The 24,538-nt window shown below is 39.8% G+C and overlaps 1 protein-coding gene across 3 annotated transcripts in view; it reads right to left on the bottom strand.

The window, feature by feature from the left end:
- LOC145462856 (putative ATP-dependent RNA helicase DDX60) overlaps positions 1 to 24,538 on the bottom strand; it is a 61,038-nt gene that overhangs the window by 14,531 nt on the left and 21,969 nt on the right. For 2 of the 3 annotated variants that reach the window (XM_081446486.1, XM_081446488.1), the window contains exons 5-30: positions 24,073 to 24,242; positions 23,191 to 23,585; positions 22,628 to 22,735; positions 21,593 to 21,721; positions 21,333 to 21,491; positions 20,517 to 20,670; positions 19,512 to 19,664; positions 17,802 to 17,916; positions 17,593 to 17,705; positions 14,890 to 15,056; positions 14,674 to 14,722; positions 14,145 to 14,339; positions 13,617 to 13,810; positions 12,651 to 12,779; positions 10,955 to 11,104; positions 10,311 to 10,433; positions 9,952 to 10,047; positions 9,500 to 9,615; positions 9,207 to 9,292; positions 8,453 to 8,619; positions 7,788 to 7,892; positions 6,844 to 6,966; positions 4,039 to 4,214; positions 2,778 to 2,960; positions 1,546 to 1,731; positions 337 to 439 (exon numbers count right to left, since the gene is read on the bottom strand). In XM_081446486.1, the coding sequence (XP_081302612.1) occupies positions 337 to 439; positions 1,546 to 1,731; positions 2,778 to 2,960; positions 4,039 to 4,214; positions 6,844 to 6,966; positions 7,788 to 7,892; positions 8,453 to 8,619; positions 9,207 to 9,292; positions 9,500 to 9,615; positions 9,952 to 10,047; positions 10,311 to 10,433; positions 10,955 to 11,104; positions 12,651 to 12,779; positions 13,617 to 13,810; positions 14,145 to 14,339; positions 14,674 to 14,722; positions 14,890 to 15,056; positions 17,593 to 17,705; positions 17,802 to 17,916; positions 19,512 to 19,664; positions 20,517 to 20,670; positions 21,333 to 21,491; positions 21,593 to 21,721; positions 22,628 to 22,735; positions 23,191 to 23,585; positions 24,073 to 24,242 (3,844 nt within the window). The remainder of the gene's footprint in view (positions 1 to 336; positions 440 to 1,545; positions 1,732 to 2,777; positions 2,961 to 4,038; positions 4,215 to 6,843; positions 6,967 to 7,787; positions 7,893 to 8,452; positions 8,620 to 9,206; positions 9,293 to 9,499; positions 9,616 to 9,951; positions 10,048 to 10,310; positions 10,434 to 10,954; positions 11,105 to 12,650; positions 12,780 to 13,616; positions 13,811 to 14,144; positions 14,340 to 14,673; positions 14,723 to 14,889; positions 15,057 to 17,592; positions 17,706 to 17,801; positions 17,917 to 19,511; positions 19,665 to 20,516; positions 20,671 to 21,332; positions 21,492 to 21,592; positions 21,722 to 22,627; positions 22,736 to 23,190; positions 23,586 to 24,072; positions 24,243 to 24,538) is intronic. The other variant, XM_081446487.1, reaches the window with a different exon arrangement.

Below are 24,538 nucleotides of genomic sequence, written 5' to 3'. Positions count from 1 at the left end.
AGTACGTGAAACGAGTCACTTTCCCGTAATAGAAAGCAAGGCTACGGCGGGAAAGCCGTACTGGAACGCGCGTCATGACGTCACCGGAAGTGATCTTCACTATTACCGTACCGTATCTTAAAGTCCCTATTAGCTGTAGGTTGCCAGGGCCATTTCATGCAATAGTTTAATTCATCGAAATTTCCTGATCTAAAGGTTGTAAAACACTTCTGACGGCTAGCTGGCTAGCTCCTATGTGAGGTGCCTTAAGATGGCTATCAAACAATGATAGTTTATACGACAGTTTTGGGAACAATTATGAAAGAGATAACAGGCAGCCTTGATTACTTCGTCTACCTGGTTTCCAATTCTGTGTGTAAAAGCCAATGTACATTCTGGCAAAGGTTCATCTAAAGCTGAAAAATCTTCCTCGTCTTCCTCTTCGTGTTGGTTGTTCAACCTGTTGAGTGATAAAACCTGCCACATAAACAGGTGAATAACCTATATATAGATTGTACTTCTTTATACGTCTGTAAGCGGGACGTTAAGGCTTACGAAATCAACCCGACAAGCTGGGAACCGTTGCTGTAGACCACAGCAGCTGGAGACAAATTGCCTAGCCAGGCGTGCTGTGGAGCCAGAGGAAGAAAGAGAAGCAGTGGGGGAAAAGAGGAGAGTGCAGACGGAAGACGGCAGCACAGCCAGCACCCGCATAGCCAGGCGCGGACTTTTCTGCAGGAACCGCTGCAACAGGGTCTACCTTTTAGGTGCTGCAACTCCACAAGAGACTGAAACCACGGCGCACATTCCACACTCTTCCGAGACAGACGGAAGCCAACAACTCCGTTATATGCTCTATGTAGTTTTTGAGCTGCATTGGTGACTGGTCTAAAATAGGGTATATTTTGCATGTTCGCCTGAAACTGAATACGTTGTTAAGCTTAATTAATTAAAATGGGGAGTTTAAAGGCTTTTGGTTTAATTTTCGCAAATGGAAGCCGTATCTCTGGCTAAGGCCATGCAGTACTGGCCTGTGCCAAGTTTTGTACGCGTCTGAGTATCCTAATTACCATTTCTCTACTTTTGCTTAGTCGTTATCATGGGAAATACTCCATCGGGTACTTAGGGCCATCGCTATGGGCGAAACTAACTAAAAAGGGAAGGACCATCAAATCTTTGACAGCTTTTGGAACCATGATACGCAAAAAGGATATGTGGGAAACCCCTTACTCTATAGGGGATATATTGTAAATAATTTTGTATTTTAGGTAGTTTTAAGAAAAATGCTGTAAGTTATGAAACTTTAAGTTTGGAAGTTTCAATTTTTTAAATAATTGTTCATAATATTGCTTTTTATCTTTTCCCCAATTAGTGCTGTTGGCGCTAGAACGACCAGACACTTAAAAAAAGGGCATGTATGTTATGTTTCCACAACTGGCGCCGGCAATCCTTGGAGTTTCCTCTAGCGAAGAGTTGAACTTCAAATTTGAACTTCAGCCAATCATTCTCTGCCTGGTTACCTAAGACACTGTATTAAAGACTGATAAGCTTAAGTGTTTTAATTACCTTTTCCCTTTCTCTGTTTCATCTCTTGATTTCTTCAACCTCTTTTCAGCCTTTGCTCGCCTCTTCTCTGCCAATTTCAAGGTCCTTGGGCCACCTTGAGCTATCAGGGCCAATGCATCTTGAGGCAATGTTTCACCCAAAGATGAAAAATCTTCCTTAATTAGTTCCACTGGTTGGTTGGCTGACCTGTTTAGAGATTAAAACTGCCACATAAAACCGAAAATATATGGCCCATACATTTGTTGTTTTTGTAATGACTTGTTACATCCTTTTAATAATTAGATTATGAGCTCGAGATTTCTATCGCGTAATAGTTGACGAGGGTGCAGCCCGAGTCAACTATTACGCATAGAAATCGATAGCGAATAATCTAATTGTTTTAGTATAAATCTACTAGTTGTTCAAAACTTTATTTAGATCCTCTTCACAGACGACTTCGAAAGAGCCAAGAAGCGGCCATCATTTTGTTAACAAGCGCACACTGCTACGGTAATCACAGAATAGATAGTGAGTGGCGTAGCCAATCAGAGAACAGAAGGCTGGTTGGTCCGGGTCGGAGGTGGGTCAAATCTCGGGACTTCGGTGCAACTGAAAAGAGGCTTGTTCTCTCGCTGAGTGCTTGAAGCAAAAGAGGTCTGTGCCAGCGCCTCACTTGTTTAAATACGAGTAAATCAAAAGTCCCGAAATGCTGGAAAATCCCTTGGCTGGAAACTGGGGATAGTCTAAAGGAATGAGGCAGCATAAATTCATCTATCATGATGATAAATTTTCTATAATTCGCTAAAATGGACAGAAAACGCCAAAAGAGAGCACTGAACATGCACTGAACATTTAACATGTTGGCAGCCTTCTTTCAATGTTGCCGTGGGGCACTTCCTTTTATAATTAATTATACTATTTAAGTATGTGCAGAAGCATATGCATCTGGTATGTGCTGCCTGAAAGTTCCACAAAAGGTGTGTGGAAACCACACGAATTCAAGGAGCATCCCCCGGTTGGGAAGCATTACAACAGATCACCAGATGTTATGAAACAGTGTGTCTAGTTGGTGGAAAACACACGTTGAAGGCAACGTTTGGGGGCTGCCATGTTGCCCTTCATCAAATATGAACTTCGTTCACCACTCTATTCTTTATTTTATGTTTACAATAATGGCGTAGCTCTATGATACCGAGTGCTTCTATGTTTACAAACGCCAATGTCATAGTAATAGGTAAAACTCTTTAAAATACCTATTTCCTTTCTCTTTATCTGTTTGATCTCTTGTCTTTTTCAATCTCTTTTCAGCCTTTTCTCGCTTCTTCTCTACCAGTTTTAAGGTTTTGGGGTCCCCTTGAGCTCGAAGAACTTCTTCTCGATCTTCAAAGTCCTCAGTAAGATACTGCGATAGGTATTCGCACATCTTGCGGTCAAAGCTGTTGAGAAGGACAAGAAAAGCATCTACTTTGCATTTAGATCATCTTCACATTGCTCGCATCGTCTTCTTGCTTTCGAACACGGGATGTGTCGGTCGATACTTACAATTCTTGGTCTAAGGCGGAGCGACCATGTACAGTGAGAACTGGTCAGGAGTTCTGTCCAGTGGGAAATCAAGGGTCTTGAGGTCTACTTTAAAATTGAAGGGGAAGAGGAATTGTTGATTCGATATATCTCTAGTTAGATTTGAAGCCCTCGTCCTTGTCACTACGCATAATTTCCAGTGTACATAATCACGTGACGATTCACTGACATGCACAAATAGACGAAGTTAGTGGCGAAGTTAGTGTGTCGAACAGTAGATGACAATTCTCGATAGATTTTATCTATTTTTATCTATTTCAGTGGGATGAGTTTTCTTGATTTTGTTTAAAAGAACATAAGACGATTGTAAAAAACTGACTTTGACCCGATACGTTTTTGGGCGTTTCAAGGGATAGTTATTCAAAAAAAAAACAACAAAGGTTCTGAGCAAGTTCGAAGTATTTGACCGCATCTAAAACACCTATTTGCCTTATTATTTGACTTAAAATCGTCGGCAGTTCTCTACATATTGGCTCTTTTCCATCAAACCACAAGCGATATCAGTGGTTATCAACTCAAACTCAAGTCCCATGCTCACGTCTCGAGAAAAGCGAAACGTATTTATTAATGAAAGCGTCACGGGCGCGTTGTGTGAGTCCAGGACGGAAAGAGCACTGGTGAGCCTGAACTGACGCAGTGCTAGGTTACGCGATCGATCGAGGAACAGTGGAGAATTTGAAAGCTTTAGAGGGATTGTATGAGCAGCGTCCATGTACGTTTGCTTTGATCTCTTTCACTTGCCTGAAAATAGGTAGCTCGGCAGCACCTTAGCCTAACTTCAAGCAATAATCAATTCCTAAAAATTGTTTGCCAAAGGGTTCAGCCGCAGCAGTAACAGTAATCATGCAAGCAAGTGTTATCTTCAAGTTTAAATTATATGCCTTGACAAAATGTACCTCAAAATAGATATTCAGCCACCAAGCTGTGCATTACCTGAAAACCAGGGCTGGCAGTTTATCTTGTGCTCTGAGTTGGTCAACCAGCTTCGAGAAATTAAGTAAGATAAAATCTGTGCCAGACGAAGGCATTCCTATTTCGTTCCATTCTTGTTCAACCGAGGCCTGCTTGTCTACGCAAATAGCATTCAATGACTGAATGACGGATTGCACCTGAAGAAGCCAAAAAAACAAAACAAAACAAAACAAAAAAGTAAATAGAAATAAATAAACAGAATGAATGATTTGTTGTCCTTTTACTGTAGGGCAATCCAATCTTGAAAGCAACTATATCCTTGAAAAATTGCGGTTTTTTGAAGACGTTGCTAAGTAACAAGATTTTGCCAAAAAAGTATGGCGTTCTCCTAGGGCGACAAGCCGGGAAACTTTCAGTGCCAAGAATTCATCAAATATAATCTAAGAACTCATCCTTAACAGATAGAGCCTGAGCTGAACGTTTGAAGTAACGAAAACGAAGACCCCGAAAACTAAGACCTAAAATCGCAGACCCCTAAACACGAAAAAGAAAACCCCTTAAACATGAAAACGAAGACCCCTGAACAGCACAAAAAAGAAGAAGAAGAAGACCCCAAAACACGAAAGCGAAGAACAGAACAGAACACGAAGACCCGCGATAACGGGCTTTTTAAATATTTTATGTTTGTTTTTTACCTGCATTGAAGGAAACATGAAACTTCAAGATGATGTCAGGAAAAAAATGCCATTTATGATTAGATATGTAAATTATTTCTGTAAAACCACATCCGATGAACTAGTGAAGCATATTGCCAATTACATTGCATTGCACTGTATCTCATCGCATTGCATCGTATTGCATCGTGTCATATTGTATCGCTTTTGGGATGCTTTAGTATAGACCCCAAAACACGAAAACTAGCTACTGTAGTTAATAATTCATGTCAATTTTCAAATTTCCATACATATTTTATTTTCTATTATTCATTCAAAACTTGCTCAAACAAAATTACGATGCGCACTACTTGACTCCTTTGCAGTCCAGTGTAATGTAAATCCGTCATTCGTTAAAGTTCCACATGAGTGATTCACGAAAGTTTTACATCTCTTCCGGCTTTGGTTCTGCCCATGCCTTTATAGTTCCTTACTTATGCATCATTAATAACCGCAATTAATTAGTCACTTAGCGTTAACAAAAACAACAACCGTTTCAATAGAGTGGTTTTAAAAAATCGTTCCTTATAGATTGTTAACTGAAACCGAATAGGTTATGTGTGGTCGACTATTCCAAAGTAGCACTCGCTGACATTCCACAAACTATACAACTATGGATTGTAGTCAACAATCAATCCACTTAAGGTAATTCCTCTGAAATAAAAGTTAGAATAGATTTTTGTTCAAACTTTGTCCACTGAATATTTGTCATATGATAACTTCAATTTTGAAATAAAAAAGGTGGGTGCCCATGCTCATTAAGGTGCAGTGCGGCATTGAAAATGCCCCATTTTGGCATTATTTAATGCTTATCATAAGAACGCATTCCCAGTAATTGTAACATCTTTGTGAGCCCGGACTCATAAGAACACGCATTAAACTACAGTCAATACAATGTGTCGGACACAAATAAACGTTTTAAGTTTGATTCAGACAGAAAGCTAAATCCTTGATTAAAAATTTGAACCGAATTTCTTGACGTGGTTACCGACTGCAAAATAGAAAAGGCCACAGTGTATCTGCTATTCTTCTTATTTATTCAATTTTCAGCAATAGAAATTAAATCAGTCTTTTCTCACGCAAAGCTCATGATTAGTTGATTACAATGACTGGAAAAAAAATTGGGGTGCCCGTGCTCGTTGGTGAGCTAGAGCCATTTTTCAACTGACAGAGCTCAATATCAAGGCAAATCCGTCATGTTTTCAATATGCGCGTGCACGAGCGCGCGCTAATGACGCCATAAATTATGCGCAGTAAGGATGCGCAATGCAAATGTGATGAATAACCTTAAACAATTACTGTTCAGGAAAATAAACCGAAAACATGCTCTCAGACCCGACTTGATTTTACAGTTTCCGACGAAATTAAATGAATTTTCTGTTAAAATTTCAATCCTGGATAAATATTTTAGATGCTACCCTGCGTGTACTTCTCTGGCTTGATTATGTGAAATGCTTCTGGACGAAGAATAGTGGTGCATTCTCTAATTGTGCTGCCGAAGTGAGTAACCCCGTGGCTCATGAGCCATGAGCTACGAGTTACTAAATGGTAATAATTGGCATAAAAAGGCCTCTGTACATTATGCATGCTAGCACTTTTTCGAGCATTTAGTGAGGCAAAAGCATTAAGCATTATTCAAGCATTTTAGTGACATTTTCCAGAATTTATTATTGATTGATTGATTGATTGACGTATGTTTCTTTTCATGTTTTGGGGTCTTCCTTTTCGCATCTAGGGGTCTTCGTTTTCGAATCTAGGGTCTTCGTTTTCGTATCTAAGGGTCTTCGCTTTCGCGTTTCGGGGTCTTCGTTTTTGCATTTAGCGGTCTTCGTTTTCGTATCTAGGGGTCATGGCTTTCGTGTTTAGGGGTCCTTTCAAGGGTCGTCCATTTTGTGCTTTGGGGTCTTCGATCTTAGGTCTTCGTCAAAGTTTCGGGCTTTTTCTTTACTACCGATGAAGGTTGTGGTTCCAAAACTTAGATTTGCAAGAAAACGACTATTGACCGCTAGAAAGGTCTAGAAAGGTACTTGTGATTTTATTAAGGCTTCCGTGATTCAGTTTTTACAACGTTATCACACAACCGTGATTCCATACAATTTCATTAATATTTCACCTTCTTTAACTGTCTCTCATCTGCCCAGGACTTGAATTCCTTCTTTATTTCATGCTCGTATTGTCGAGCATGACTCTTTAAAATGAACTTATTTTCAAGGAAATATTGTTCTGGAGAAAGTTCCTGCAAAAGGAATCAAATCAAGATTTTATTGGAAGAATGACGGAGACCGGCTAAGGCAACTAAAAAATACTACTCTTTATGTATGTGCTATTTACCAAGTATTGAAAATGGCAAAAATGAAGTGGCTGGAATGGCTTTAGTGCGGAACTGAATTATGTTTCCATTCAAAGATAAACTAAATATAAATTATTACATGTTAAGAGCCTGGCAGCCGGCCTCAAGAGTCCTCATGGACCTGATGAGGATGAGTGAGTGCGAGAGCCTGATAGAATTTCATTCACGAGTTGTTAACACCATGTCGCGACCGAGCGAGTCCTCGAGCGAGTAAGCCACCAAGTTAAAGTACAAGAAAGCTGTCTTAAATAGTAGCATATGAACGTGAATACATTCAAGAAAGAGGGGAAAGTTAAGCGTATCGTTCTCTTCCAATGTTCCTGCAAATTTACTTTTCTTTTTTACGTATCTTTTTAGCCATGTTCCTGTTTTCGTTTTCTTCGACAAACTGAGAAATATCTTCATCGAAGACATTCACAAATCATGGAGCAGCCACTTCGTTGATAAAACTCCAAAGCAATTCTTCCCGCCAAATTTGGCGCCAGGCGTCGGCTAAAATATAACGTGCAACCCGATTGGTCAAACCAATTTATTACAGTCTATTTGATTGGACAATTCAACCGTAAAGTGATATGATATCATTTCGCTACAGAGAAATGATATCATATCACTTAATGATTATCATTTTTAGCCACGGCTTTATCACACTGATATCCAAATATAATATGTAATGATAAGATTTACGGCTAAATGAGTTATCTGCTGACCTGCAAGGAAACTTTGTCGGGCCACTGTAGAACCATTGTGTCAAAAAGGTGAAGAGTTTCTTTGGGAGTGAGAGCCATATCACCTGGAAAACCATTTTCCTGTAGCTGTTAAAAAAAGCACACACACACACAAACAAAGATGTAACAAATAGAGCACAAAATTCTACAAGAACGCCTAAACTAGCGAATACATCACATTGAAAAACCGCGAATCAGTCAATTTGAAATGGTCCATAGTCATCGCGAGGGATCATGAATTTTGGCAGTGCTAAAGTTGTGCTAATGTTTAAGGGAAAGGTTGAATGCTGCTTTGCTTTCGCTTGCTTTAAGAACTTTTCAAATCTGTTATATTTGGTACCCAAGAACCTGCCGTTCTGGCCCAGTATAAGCAGGAACAAGAGCTAATACATCTCTTCTGGTAGATGAGTAATTGATTATGTGCTTTTTAGTTGACTAATAAGTCAGTAATATCTCCTAAAGATGACGTGTGAAAACACACAAAAAAATTGAATAATGGCTCATCTTGACTTAACTAAAACTTTTATTCAGTTTTAAAAACTGCATGGTCTAGTTCAACTAAAATTATCCATCATTAGTTTACCTTTAAACAACTTTTTCCTTTCCTTTTTTACGATTGTTCTATAAGTATGATAGTAAAACCTAACCTGTTTGGGTCCAAGCTGGGCACATGGATGAAGTCTTACAAACTCCTCTGTGTTTTTAACATCGTAGCTACCCTCGTATTTCTCCGTTTCCTCAGAAAATCCGCCGTGACAAGGACTTGGAAGGTAAATGCTTTTTTCCAGATCTGAGTATCGCTCGTCACAGGTAACTTAATCGAAAGAACCACAAAAAATTTATTACTTAAGAGATTACTCGGCTTTCAGTAATCTAGGAATTAATTACTTAGAAGTATGCAAACGCTCACTAATCCACAAAAGCTTTTTTTCTCTTTGGGAAGAACACGGCTGTCATTAATCCAGGAGCTCACGAGCTAGGAGTATGAGTGGGGACAGCGGAACCGAGTGGTTAGGGCACCGGACTTTAAATCCGTAGCCGGTAGGTCCCGGGTTCAAGTCCCGCTCTGACCACTTAGCTGGAGTTGTTTCTGGGTAACCCTAGTTCAACTCCTCGGTCATGCTTGTAAATAGCCAACTGGTCTGCCTCCCGCCAGTTGGGATTTTTAAGCCTATTATGTTTAGTTGATGTATTTGTTTCTTTCAGTTTAAGTGACATGCCTGTAAACTACCTAGGTGTAGCGAAGCGCACTGACCACTATAAACAACAAAATTTGAGCATTTGGAGCATCTGAGTACCCAAAGGTGCCTCTAATCAAGGAGCTAACGAAGGAATGGAAAGCACCGGTAGCTATTTTTATTACCAGATAAGAAGACAAATGTATTTTGTACTCTCTCATACCAAGCCTGATCCTGTATGAATTCCTCAGCTTGCCTTTATCTTGTTTATCCTGCTGCTCACGAAAGTCTTGAGCAGCTTGTAACCAGCTGGAATGGAAACAAGTTCCATTTAAAAGAAGTGAACCGCAATCAACGTAGTACTGAGTAGCACCAGTGACAGAGAACCCTAGTCAAAATAGCATTAGCTTTGACAATTGGCACATACTAACAAACCGTCCCTGGAATTCTCAAAATATTCACAACCGGCAAACCCACATTCAGAATCCTCTAATGAAAGCACAATCAATCACTTACGCCATTAAGTCGTGTGGATTTCCAATGGTTGCCGAGAGAGCCAAAAAAGGACAGCGAATTAGAAGAAGGAGATGTTCCCAGACCTCCGCCCCAATCTCTTGTCCAAGACAGTGAACCTACAATTGAAAGACAAGCGGCTTCCTCAGACACAGGAAATTTTAAGTTGAAATCGTTCACAAAGTGAGTAGGCGTGACGTTACTAGGTCAAAAATAGAAAAATAAACAACGCCCTTTTTTCTGGCCCTTGATAGCCACCTTATATTCTTTTAGGGTGCGTTTCGTTGGGAAAATCCAAGATTGGATTCTTAAATCCAAAATTGGATTTTGCGATTTTTGGATTTTCCCTAAGAAACACACTCTTAGTTTGTATTATTGCGAATTTGCAAGATTACTAAAGATTGATATGTGCACGACAGCATTACGATAAACTACCATGTTTTCCCCTGCCTCACCTCATCAAAGATCACATATTTGATATTCTTTGTCCACTCTTGTCGGCGAGGTGAGAGAAAAAGTATCTCTAAACACTCAGGAACTGTAACAAGGATCTGTTGGCAAAGAAAAGACGTTCATGTAAACTACTCTATGATAATGTAACTCTAAAAAAGTAGTAGTGTAACTTTACCTAGTCTTTCTAGCAACATCTTGTGCGTTACATAGAGAATATAATGTGCAATAATTGTAGTAACTTGCATGACGCAAATTTAACATACGTTTTTGCATTTCCAATACAGAAGGAAACTGGAGTAAAGTAGCGAGCGTATTTTTGAGGAACATACAGGAACGCTAAAGCTATTTGGTTCTTGATTACCTGTGAGTTTAATGTCTTGAGTCGATAATCCCTGGTAAAGACACCATACACTGCTCGTCCTTCTGGGAGCTGTTTGCGGTGAAAGCGAGCGTAGATTGTGGCAGCGACTTGATTAACTAAAGCCTAAAAGAGAACTTCAAGGTGATCGTGGACATCTATTAAACTATTAAAAGGGAAAATAAACGAAAACTACATGCATTTTGATCCTTGGATTTTTAATCGGGTCAGATACTCGCAGTGTGCTCATTTGTGACAAACAAATTCGAACTAGGTTAACGAAACACCGATCGACTTGCTTTCGGTTAAGATAACAAAACGCCTCTCAGATAAAATAGACTTGAAGGGGTAGAAAGTAAAGTTTAGGGGAAGTCTATGTCAATCTCGGAGAGATTTTACCGAAATAAGCAATCTGATAATTGCGTTATCTCTTTAGTACGCATATACCTTTAATACTTCAATCATTGTCATAGGAAACTCTCTGTTGAAATCCGATCCGTTTTTCAGAAAGCGATTATTCGGAGGAAGACAGAACTAAACCTAGGAATTCTAAAAAAGTGTCTTGACAAACAAACGCATGGCGATGGCATGCAAGTGATTTAGAGTTGTACCATGTTAAAGTTTATTAGATGTTTATAGTGCATTACCTTTGTCGGTGAAACATACACCACTACACCATCGTTGCTTTGTCGTAGCACTTTCTCCATGCAGTAATAAGAGGCGTAAGTCTTCCCTGATGAGGTCGGCGCCACGATCACTGCTGACTCGTTCTGGTCCACAGCATCAAGGAGCTCGCGCTAGAAAATGTTCAACATACATTTTAAAGACAAACAGGAAGCATATCAGTTATCAGTTCATTCCGTTGGTTCAGAGAGGTTAACTCAGGTTTACAAATAATAAAGTACTTCTCCCAGAGGCATAGGTTACATCGATTTGAAGCGGGGTTATATGGGGCAGCTTGCTTTGAAATCTTCCAAGTGACTTTGAACTTTGACCTATTGTCTTTTAAGTGCCAGATGTGTTTGCTTAGGTTCACCGCCGAGCTAAAACCTGAACAAACGGAATGAACTGATAACTTCATGAAGACACGCTGACGAATTTCCCCTGAAAAATGCTAAATTATAATTTTTTTAAATTTCATAGCTTCTCTTGTCACGAAATTTCATAGCTTATCTTGTCACGCAATAGTAACGGAGTTTATTTATTTACAATCTCCTACTTTCCATTGTTTTGTAAAAGCGTTCACTTATTGTAGCTATCATATTTCCAGTGGTTGTATGTGTATTTCAAATCAGTGTAACGATGTAAACTCGCATTTGGCAATTTTATCTGATGAGTGCTGCACACAAGCTGCGTAGTGCGAAACTAAATAGTAATAAAATGCCAAGTCAAATCCACAGTTGATCGGTTCGTCATCTGTTATTTAAAAACTAAAGAAGCCTAAGCCGTGTATAAAACACGACGGACATTTGAGAACACGAGGGAAATTTCTCGAGTGTTCTCAAATGTCCGGAGTGTTTTATCAGAATGTAATACACGGCTTAGGCTTCTTCATTTGCTTTATGATATAAAGGTAATGTGACGAAAAACAATAAAACACGCTTTTTCTATGTTTTATACTCTGATAAAACATGGGTTTTTGACCAATCAGAGCGCGCACAGGGTCCTATCTATATTATAAATATATATAGATTGTTTGCCGGCCGGGAGGCCTGTATTGGGAAAAACTGTGCCCTCGGTTTTGACTACGGCCCATGGCCGCAGGCCGAGGGCCGTTTTTAAGACTGAGGGCACAGATTTCCCTATAATAGTCTATACTGTATTGCTTTGAAAGCAACTTTTGTGTTAAACTGTTTTAATTAAAGCCGTTCAGTTCAAATCTGGTGAACGTGTGCGTTCAACATTTCGAGCACAAAAAGCGGTACTGTATGCATAATTGTTTCAGTTTGACTCTATGTTGAATGTTCACATTTTACGTGGTTTTACGGTGTAACAAAAAGGTTGAAAAGTTGCCCAATTTGGAAATTTCGGAGCGGTCCGTACTCGGGGTCCGGATTGGAAATTCCGCCCGCTAGAGCGCGCGCGACTAGCCAATCAGATTCAAGGCTTTACGATTTCGGACCGCTGAGAAGCTAGAGAAAAAATAAGAAGTCTTAACTGAACGAACGAATTGCAAAATCAATAACAGATGTCGACATCTCTTAGGACATTAGAGTTCAGCGTGACGAAAATGTCAGTTTTATTGTTTTCATGCCTAATGTCAAGGAAGTACACTTTTTCATTTACATGTGTGTGCAGTTTGGCTTTCATATTTACGCCCCGTTCACACTTCTCATAACATACCTGCCATGTGTCTGGAATAAAGTCTTCCACTCTAGGATCACGATCCGTACGCTCGTCTCGTTTCAGCAAATGCCCCATGTGCTCCAGTTGGAATCTTGCGCTTGTAGTGTGAACAGAAAGCTGTCCGGCCTAAGTAATGTACGTATCAAGACATTCTCAAGTATATTGAGGCATGGCTCATTCCTTGGTAGGACCCCCCGCGAAGTTTAAACTTTTTTCCTATGGAAACAACGTGTTTTTGTTTGCCCCAGGAAGACCAAAAGTACACACCAATGGAATTTTATTGTCCTTAAATCGCGATATTTTTATGGTGGCCATGTGTCTAGTGACGTCATAATTTTGGCAATAGTAAAACCTCAAATGGGGTGAGAATGGTTAACTTATAATTAAGCGACGTATAAATTATCAGTTATTCTTTGCTGGAATGGTCAGATTTATTAGTTGTCTTGACAAGATATTAGGAGATAAAACAAGTTAAGTGACCTGTTTCGCTATTTATCTCATAAACGATACATCACTGTCAACCATTCCAGCCAGAATCATATAAGGGACGACAAGACAATTACCACAAGCTTTCAATTGATATCCGTTATATGGCATCTCGCCAACACATTTTCAATTTTCTCTTAATCCAATCAAATATTGATAACAGCTAATCAACCCTTAAACCAAAACGAGTTAAGGTTATTATGTTTTATATTGTTGAAAGGTTTGCAGGTGTTTGAGTAAATTGCTCAAAAGTTATGGCTCTTTTCAAATTGGATGCAAATCAAGCTTTGAGTCATGCCTTAACACGCTTGAGTTAATTTGCGTAAAATCAAGTCAGCCCATGTAATAAAGGTAATTGGAGTGTTGCTTTTCCCTGGATGGAATTATAGTCCATCGCCGGTTACCGCTCTCCCCTCCCCCCCCCCCAACACCCCCCCATCCCGCTACCTCCTTCGTAGCATTTTTTACGCTGCTTACCCTTTTTCCACTTTCAGGCTGCAACTCATAAAACGAGCCTGCGATGTCATTGAAACCCAGCTTCTGCATGCATTCAGCGAGTTTCTTTTTCTTCTTTTCTGTTAGTAGACTCGAGAACCCTTGTGCGATTTTCTGGACACTTTGCACTATTAGGACAGGATACTTCATATCGTTACAGCTAGGGTCACATGTTCCTAGAAGATTAATGCAATGGTAAATTTATCAGTTACATATAGTAATCGAAGACATCATCAACGGATATGCATAGTTTAGTTCTCAGCTCTTCCTCTTGACTTGAGCACAAGTCAAGCTGCAGAAGCTGACCTCAAAGCGAGAAAAAACGCAAGCTCGATTTGATTCCTGGACCACTTACAACCGAAGAGGACTTACAAAGAGTCTATTCTTTCTTGTGTACTCGGCCCGACAGGTGGTTAAAAAATACAAAAAATTCAGAAGAATTTTAATTCTTTAAAGAATAGAATACAATATAACTGATTTGTAATGGAAGAAACTTATTTTTTTACTTACTTGTATGTTGCCAGGCTTCGTAACCACTCTGTGCTCTTTTCATGAGCGCTTGAAGATGAAGTTCTGGAGATTTGCAATCTGATTCGTATGTATCAATCAACTTCAAAGCCGTATCGTAGTTGTCTTTCTTCAAGTTGCTTTCGATGTCCTCACGAAAATGATACCACTTTTCTAGATCTTTTTTCTTGTCTTGCTCTGTGGAGGTTTTGAGAAAAAGCCAACTCTGAGATTGCACACAATGCCTGTCTTATAGACACATGACCTCAGCTACCAAAGAATGGAATAAACAATTAAAAAAGACTTCAAAGTCGACATCGATGTTAACATCAACAGAGCTGAATAATGAAGAATCAACTTTTTCTTAAGAGTGGCTGAGTACACAAGATCTCCCGAATATACCAATATACATTATTTCAGACCAAAATAGCGAAAATCCATACTCTATTTCCCTCTACAAGGGCTGAACATATTTTCTTGATAACAAAAAAGAAAAGATCAGACGAGCTCCGTCATCATATAAATTACAAACCTTTCATTCTTTGGTTATTTTCTTCTTTAATTTGTGCTGCCTTCTTGCTCTATGGAAAGAGGGCAATGCGAGCAGTGTTTTGGAACTATAAAATTTATGATACAACTTAGAAAGTTTATCAGGGGAATAAAAGCGCATTGCATATATCAGGGAGGAATACAGAGATGATGGAAATTGTAATAATAAATAGCTCGTCAAAACTAATAACTGTCTTACCGTCTTTTTTCCTTTTTCCTTCTTATCCCCGGTCTCCGTGACTATGATACTTTTCGCTTGGTTAATGCCTCCAACAAGTGAGTTGCCATAAAGTCTATGATAGCGAACGTATTTCTGCTTGTCTTTGAAATACAATTTTCTTTGCCACGGGTCGTCTGGAGGCTTATCTAAGAACAAAAAGAAACGGATAACTTTGGTTACAATAGCTTTTGACTTAGTCTCACTTCTGCAACATGTTTTTAACAAGCTGTCGGGCCAGGAGCCATAATCGGGGACGGAGACCGTAGGCGCGCGCCATTTCTGGTATTGGGGTTGTCCCCATGATATGGGACAATAATTCTATTTTTAGAACAAATTGCGCCATCGCCTGCGGCACACGCGCGTACATGCTGCGAGGATTTTTGCGGATGTCGCGCGGGGGAAACGGCGTCTGAAATTCCCGAAATTTTTCATGTTTTTGGCCCACAACTCAACGCGTTTACGTCTGTTGGAATTTTGCTTAAGTATTTTCGTCGTAAGCTGCTCCAGTTTGAGCGAAGTAAGACAGTGTCGAATTTAGGTATGTTCCGCTGTAAGCTTATATATATCGCCGACCAAGTTGTGTTCCGACGGATGCTTCTTTTACATGAGCTGTACATTACTCCACTTTAAATTTCACATATGTTGAAGATTAACAGCTTTTGCATGACACAGCAAAAAAACTAGCTGGATACATTTAGATATAGCAGAACTTCAGGACTTCATAGTTTCCTAGCTCCTCTTGCCACACGCTTGCGAGGAATTTGTCAGTCTCTCGCGACCGACAAGTGAAACAAAATAATTGCTAGTTTGAGTTTCGCTTGAATTGTAAGCAACGCTTGATGTTTCATCAAGGGCCAATAACTTTTATTTTACGTCCATAGATACTGCTCAGTTTTATTCGTGTAAAAATCCAGTAAATTCTCTGTTTTCGATGAATGAGAGCGCCCGCCGATGCGTGTTTTGTACAGTCAGTAAACATGACAAATTGTACTTCCGCCGCACTTTCGCGTGAAAGCGTACATCGAACTCAAACAATAACTCTATAGTTTTTAAATATGTTTAAGATTGATAAATGTTTGAGAACATATTAAAAGCTAAGCTGAAAATATGCGAATAAAGCAGAAATAATCAGCAAAGTTACGATGACGCTTTCTTTAATCAACTTGGAATAACGGTTTCGATTTTGTTGATGGAGTTATCAAAACTCCTTGTCTATTTTCAGTTTCGCAGTGTAAAACTTCATTATACTTATGTTGAAGAAACACACATGATGTTAGTAGCCTTTTTTGCGGTCGTGAAATTTGTTACAGCATCTCAGCACAAAAGATAACGAAAGAAATCTTTCTCAAGATTTGTTGACAATTGAAAACACCGACTCGGAATTGAAAGTGCACGAGCTGCACTATGCAAATGAGCTAATTGTACGCGTCAGACTTTCCTTTCAAAAACTTTTGCAAACTCACCAAACAAGCAGAAACAATAAGAAACCATCAAAACAGGTTTTGTTATGATTAAGCATTGTTTGAGAAACTCACAAATTAACTCGATACCAGAGTAGAGAGTTTTCTTGCTATATTCTTAAGTCAGAGCTGAACGCAAAAACATACGCGTAAGCTTACGACTAGCGTGAGCAGATCTTATTATTCATACCCAGCGCGAGATTGAAGTCTTGTTTTCGACCCTGAAAAACCCACCTTTTCCCTTAGCTCAGAGCATAAAACTACATATAAGTCCCCTGGTTCGTATTCCCTGCCTTATTCCCTGCCACCGCTGTGAAAAATCTGCAAGACAATCTCGCAACTCTCACCATTTGATCAGGCAACGTGACAACATCCACGCGAGAGCCCCCGACATGTGCGTGAATCCGCGCGGATATATGACGTCAGGATGGCGCAATTTGTTCTAAAAATAGAAAAATTGTCCCATATCATAGGTGCGCGCGAATTCCGAGACTTACGGTCTCCGTCCCCGATTATGGCTCCTGGTCGGGCTTAATCCTTGAACGTAAAATGGGGGATAGCGGGGGGGGGGGGGGGTGGATGCTATTGCCATGACAACCACAATTTCAAGGTAGGTCTGGCCAAAACTTAACTTTTTTTAACATAATTCACTATATTTTCAAATTGCAGAAATTCATGAATGCTTGCATTCCATAAGCATTCTGGCTTGATTCTGTATTAATCTTTGTCTTTTCTTGACTTTTTAAGAAAATAGTGAAATCCAAGATTCAAGATGGCAGGTCTAATATGTCGTCATAACCAGCAAAAACGGTGTCATTTTGTAGAGCAAGTTCAGGGCATTCTACTCAATCTAAATTTATTTCACTGTGCTTTAACAGAACGAAACCCCAGGGGAGGGGTTCCATCCACCCCCTCCCCCTTGAACCATGGTGGGGGTATGAGTTAGCTTGTACGTCCAAGGGTTAACCTTTGCTTTTCCCTTTCGGTGTGCTAGTAGTAGCACATCCCAAGATGCTCAAGGAGAGAGGGACGTGGAACTATGAGATGGAAGGGGGGAAAAGCTGGGGATCGGAGTTGTGTGGTTGTGAGCCTCTTCTTGCTCCAAAGTAAGTGGGGATCTTTGACCCTTTGGGTCGGATAATTTCCAGCAAAAAAGGGGGGTCCGCACTTCCATGGCCTCCACACTAGATCTACTAATGCTGCATTTCATTTAATATCTTGCCTGTGAACGTTTGTTTTGTTCGGTCGTAATCATCAGAAAGGGGCTTTAGAGAATGCCAGTGATAATGTTCATCAAATTCCCGGCCAATGTTGAAAACTTCTTCATTCTCATCTCTGGAAAGAGAATTGGGAAAAGTTAAGATGTAGGGTGTAATTTCCTCCCACGTTACACAAAGCAATAGTGGTAGCGATATGTCAAGAACGTCTTACCCAGCCGTGGCGTTAATTTTTGACCGAATGTCTCCAGCATACTCATTCACGAGGTCGCTTTCGACCTCAAGGAGACGCCTGACTTTCACGCAAGAGTCTGGCTCAGAAGGTCGTTCTAGAACAAAACAGATCGCATAATAATTGTATATTTGCATAAAATTGCCGTTGTCAAAAGGAGTAACACGGTAATGGTTTGGTGCTTTCTTCATCGTGGCACAACTGTCCCTTGGAACGGGTCGCTTGTTAATATATATATGGTAGTTCGTATAGTGTGATCGTCCGGGTGAGGGTAGTTCTGAAAAGAACTGTTGTTGGTGAGTGACCAACGTTAAAGACAGGGACGAACCTAACAACAGACAGGGAGCAGTTTACACGATCAAATGCTCCGACTGCCAGGCTTCCTACTTTGGTTAGACTGGCAGAAACCTTAACACAAGACTGACTGAACACAAACGAGCCACGAGAAATGGTGATGCCAACAATCACATTGCTGCACATCATCAGCTGACAAACCTCAACATTGACTGGGACTCTGCTCAGTGCTTAATCTGCAGTACAAACTATTTTCAACGACTGACTCTGGAAGCTGGTACACTAACCTAGAGCAAACGCCACTTAACAGATGTCAGCACTACCGGCGCCTTACGAACGACTTATCCATGACGGAAACGAAACCGACAAACGGACTTCTAACAGACCGACTTAATTTCACAACGATATACATTTTTATTATTATTCCTTATTTGTAAATAATTTTAATTTGTGTGTGTGTGTGTGTCCCCAATTAGTTGTGAAAACTAAATACATTGACACATTAATAAAGCTTTCACTTTACTTTACTTACTTTTACCAAAAAACGACCAATTTGACTAACAATAGACGGATCGAAACCGACCAATCACTGATGACAAATTTTACACGAGTCTTTCACCCAATACCATCAAGGCTAAACTGACCAATCACGTTTAACGGACCAGATTTATAACATCATCGACTGACAAACACTATTCGCTTGACTCTGAAGATGACTTCCGCTCAGGTTGTCGAAACGTCAGTCACCAACAACAGTTCTTTTCAGAACTACCCTCTCCCGGACGATCACACTATACGAACTAAAATGTGTGTACTGATACTCTTGGGTTCAAACCGGTATTTACCCGCTGGGAGGTCCGTATAGTGAAAAACTTGACTCAGTTTTAACTTGAAACTTTACGGCGAGAGAAACACAGGATTACGCACAATTACAGCGCCAAGTTACAAACAAAACAAACCTCACAACTCACAACTTCAAAACACTCAACTGGATTTATTTACAGTAACTTCCCTTGTCATTTAAAAGTGAATAGAGATAAACTTGTGTTGGTTAATCGTCGATGGAAATGTAAAAAGACCAAAGATTAACGATTATCCGTAATTCGGTCACGCAAATAGATCAACAATACGATTCCGCCCGCCTTGAGCGGGCCGGATGGAAAAATTTCGCCCGCTCCAGGAACCAATCAGATTCAAGGATTTGTTGAATTACGCCCGCTCAAGAACTGAGTAAAAATAATGTGATTTACTTTAAAAAGATAAGCGAGCATTCACGTGAGGTTTCATTTTCCTTCTTAAAGGAGTATCAACGATGCCAACTATGTCCAAGTGGTTAGTTATATCAGGCAATTAGGCAAAATGCTCAAATAGCTTTGAAGTTTGGTAAAACGCTCTCACCTTGTAAGCTTTGATCACCCGTCACGTTCTCTTTAAACAAGGGAAAAAATTGAGATCGAAGAGAATCCGAAGGATGTACGTTATTCACAATAGCAACAACTTTACTCCACGCAGCCTCTGTTTCTTTGATCATATCCTCTGGCAAACTGAGGCCTGGTGCAGATCGAGAAGCAAAACAGATTTAAAAAAAATGATTTTTACCATGAATATTCATCAACCATGAACTTCAATCTACAGTCTTTTTTAAGGGAATTTAAACGCAAACTGCTTCATTACCGCTTTGCATGAGACACGGTATCCTTGAAAAGCAGCTCTAGTGGTATGAGAGGTTTTTATTCTTATGATACTATATTAATTATTAGTTAGTTTAGCTAGGTAGACTTAGATATTATACTTTTAAATTGTGCTGAATGAATTTTTACTGTGTATAAATAGAGGATATTACCTGGCCGCGCGGGGATATTTGAAAAATGTTTCCCTCGTTCGCTGCGCTCACTCGTGAAATATTTTTAAACACTCGAAGAGAAATTTCGTATCTCTAAGCGACCATGTATTTTTCTTTTTATTGTATAAAATTCTCATAAGTAACGACGTTTTTGGCGATTTTCCGAAGATTTCCGACCACTTTCCGAAGTTCCAAATTTATCCGAAGGTCAGACGAACGTTTCTGAACATTTTCTGAAAATTTCCGTAGATTTCCGAAGATAAAGGTTGATGATTTGCAAAGTGACAGATGAGGTTTTTTCCACAAAATCGCGCCAAAGAAAAGTAAAGATTTGGTTTTGGGACGAGAATTTTTGTTCGTCGCTACATAATTGAATAGTAAAACTGCAGAAAACTAGATATTTCATGAAAGACGCAGACGATTCCCCTTCTGTCAGGGGTCTCTATTACTCAAAATATCCATAATCCATATCTACATATATCCATATCTCCATATTTACCAATTATATATATGCCTTGCCATTAGTTACAATAAATGAAGTAGTCTATATCATGACAAACCTTCCACTCCCATAGATCTTTGATCCAAGGCAAGGCAGAAGAGAGTATGGACAAGACGCCCGTCCATTAGATCTGCCACTGAAGACATGTCTAATGAATTGCCAGCGCTTACATCGTGTATTGACTTAAGAATCTCCCATAGACTTGTTTGAATCTATTCAATGGACACAAATAGCAACAAAAAAGTTTTCACATGAGATAATATTAAGCAGCTCAGATTTTTCTCGCTTTTTGTTTGGAATTCGGGAGGAGGGGTGGGCAGGGGGGCACCAAATGTGTTATTAGGGAGCTTAAGCAAACCACGACGACAACAGCAACGGGAACGATACCAAACAAAAGATTTAATGACCAGTACAATGGCTGTGCACGTGCGTTATAATTCTTTGTGTATTTCTTAGCCGTCCTCTGCAAAACAACAACGTGAAAGGGCCAAGTTCTGGGTATTTTGTAGAACGCGAGCCATAACGACTAATTTTTTGTATTTTCTATTGGAGTTGATCGCCGGAGTTACATATTTAGTTTGAGCGGGTTTTTAAACTGATCAGCGGGCTGAGGATATCTAGATAACTGCAAAATTCAAAGGTAAAATATAAATCCCTTTTGTACTTGCTAGGCGTCGTCCTTGGTGTCGCCGTCGTCACTGCTTAAGGTTTCTATAGTCGGTGTGATCCGGCAGGGTGCCACATAAATGGTACGAAACTGCCTTTCAGCTAGTTATGATGCTAATCTGTTGTAGCAGAAGTTTATTTCAGTAAAAGAAACCTAATTTTGAATTCTCTTTTAAGCGTTAGTCGCTCTCCTAAATTAGCCACTGACCTCGTAGAAGGGATGAGCTTTACCATCTTGTGTTTTACAGAATTCATCCAACAAGGTGCTGTTTACAGCCTGCGCTCTGTACTTCAGTGGTAGCTTGTTAAGCAGTACAGTGTGAAGTAAGAAAAGCTTCATTCTGTCCTCTGCATTTTTTGCAGTTTCCTATATAGTATACAAAATAAATTGAGAGGTGAAAATAAAGCTACGTCTACCCGTGTAATGTTAACGTTAAAAAAAAACAGTAAATATCATCATTTGCTTACTTCATTGGTGTTGGGTTCGTTGTGGATTTTGCACAGGACCTGAGCACAAGCGAGGACACTAGCCAAAACACGACAGCCAACTGGTGGTGTGGACTGACAAGCAGTTTGAACTTCTGCTTTAACGTCAATCTGAAATACATCAAAGATCATTTAAGGACGTTAGCGCTAATTGTTTCTGCGCATCCTTACTGCGCACGCAAATTCACACACCACGTCATGCATCGAGCGCGCGTGCTAAGTACTGAAATGAACAATGATAGGGCAGGTGGCCATTGCTATAGCTTTGCTTGGATTTAACGATCTTGGACGTTCGGTGACTCCTACTTTTCTTTCCAGAAACAGATTTTATTTACAATTATTTCCACATTGTCCAAAAATGAACAACAAATCAATGTGGAAAGTTAAAAAAATTTCAAGATTTCTGTCCACGGGACATCGAATCGAATTCTGCCATCTTGCGGCTGCAAGGCGCGTGCAGCTATGGTCGCTAAATGCGAACTTGTTCTTTAAGGAACCTCACCAGTTGACTAAATTCACTTAATAGGTCCACTTAAACAATATTTGGCAGAGAACATTTCACTTCAAAGATCTAATTGCGATACTTTTGGGCTTACAGACACTGTGGCCTTATTCGCTAACGAAGCCCGATTTTTCGGACTTAGGGTGTTCTTTCGGGCATGTTCTCTCCAAAACGAAGTCGGTGACCCCCCTTTTTTTCACGCTAAATCGCTTGGACATGAGACACCTCTAAGGGTTCACGGTAACCTTAAGTACACAAAAGAACTGATAATAACACAAATAGGTTCGTGTTATGATCGTGGAATGTATGAGGTGTGATGAAATCTCACACACTTAGAATAATGAACTGATATTTATATCATTCCATAGAAAATATTACAAATTAGAACACAGGAAAGCAGTTGTGTACTCTACGATAAAGGCGACTGTCTATATACCAAGAAAATACAAGTGACGGGTGGGATATTCCATGCTATACCACTCCAAAGCGTTGCATAATTAGAATGTATCACGCACCTGACTTCCTGGAGAAGAGGTTTCTGGACCCCCGAGGCCATTCGCAGATCGCCGATCACGACAATATCTCATAAGAAATTGAAACGTTTTCCAGACTGGCTCCTTGAACTAGAAAGACAAAATGACGGTGAGATTTCGAGTAACTGGGTTTGAAAGCAAAGTCAGTAAATGACAATTTAACAATTAGATTTCGCTCTGGATTTCTATCGCGTGATAGTTACCACGAAATCATGAGCGAATAACAATAGTCGTTCAAAACTTAACAACAATCCTCTTCACAGACACTTCGAAAACACAAAGAAACGGTCGCCATTTTGTTAACAACCGCACTGTGCTAGGCTACTCACTCCGGCTCCACAACAGAATGGGAAGTGAGTAGCGAAGCCAATAACAGAACGGCATTTGTGATAAGACGATAGTAGATTTGAAGTAGTCAACGTAACTGATAATTATTATAGTCATAAGATATGGCAAACTTGTTATTAAATTATTATATTCAGTAGATATTGAAAAGTTGTTTTTGCAAAATCAGGATATAAGAAGGGATAAGCCCGGTCACTTACTTTTCTAAAGAGGCGCCTATGTTCAAACCTAGACTCCGAGTAAAAGCCCATCACCTTTGTGGCTGTCATCTGGATGCCCGAAATAAACACACAGTTTAATTTCTGTCCAAGGCAATGGAACAGGAGACTACGGAAGAAAAACTCTATGGCGCAGTCAAACTTTTTGGTTATCCAAGGAATGGTTTCCGCGTCTGTTAGCAGCAGAAATGCAGGCAGTTTGTCGCTAATGTAATCTTGCCATTCCTTTTCCCAGAAATTGTTGATCGAAGTGACAACGGTGAATGATGTGTTGTGCTTAAGATGAAGAATAAGAGCTTGGCGAGCTAGCAACATGGACGGTTGAGTCTTCCAGATGATCTCCATGTCTTTGAAAAAGACGATGTGAAAAACGCCGCCTATGTTGTCAAGGAAACAACCAATCAGACAATTGTGTCATAATGTATTGCATTCTACTTAAAGAAAACAAGAAACCTTGTCATCACTTTCAGTTACTACCATACCCAAATTCGCAATTAGCCAGTCACTGAAGCCGTACGTTCTGATGTCCTATGATATCAAGTCAGTGGCCAGATATGGCTACGATATTATTATCACGGTACGCTTCGGCGGCATATCAAGGTCGTTTGGTCTCGCCATGGGTATTTTGGCTCGATTAATCTCGCCGAAACATTAACCATGGCTCAAACAAACTCCTCTGATATGTGTACCAAAGAGGTACGATTAGGCATTAAGTAATACAACTACCCACTGAGCGAAGGAAACAAAAACTATACATATCGTTTCCTTCCAATTTTAACACTGCGCAATTCAATTACCCATCCTAACACAGATAGATTAGCCACGGAGCTGTGCAAACGGCTTTGTCTGCAACCGCGGTCTAACCTTTGTCTGTGAAGTATTGTAAAAAGCGCTCCAATAGATAGGTGAGGTGCAGAAACTGTCCACCATGACGCCAATCAAGGCTCTCCTCTCCGAAAAGTTCCAAAAGCAAAGAATCACCATCAATCAGGAAAATCTCCGCATCCACAAAGTCTGACAGGATGTTTAAATGCCTAAAAGTGTTAAGAATGAACAAAAACAGATCAATTGTTCTTCCGCGCGTGGCACTTAAAATAAATTATTTAAATTCAAAAGATAGAAAAGAATAAAATTGATCCGGTAGAAAAATGTAGAAAAGTCTTTTCCACAAGAGAAAACTTTTCTACATTTTTCTACCGTATCAATTTTCTCTTTTATTTCCTTTTGAATTTTAGTGTATATGTTTAAATACCAGCACGTTTAACGAAAAGCACTCTTTTAAAAACATCAAAAAGACAAGCTAAAAACAAAATGTTTACCATACTTGAAG

This window comes from Orbicella franksi, chromosome 12 (genome assembly GCF_964199315.1).
Source record: "Orbicella franksi chromosome 12, jaOrbFran1.1, whole genome shotgun sequence".
Lineage (NCBI taxonomy): Eukaryota > Metazoa > Cnidaria > Anthozoa > Scleractinia > Merulinidae > Orbicella > Orbicella franksi.
The sequence above is the reverse complement of the archived record's forward strand: the minus strand, read 5'-3'. Positions and strand labels throughout refer to the sequence as shown.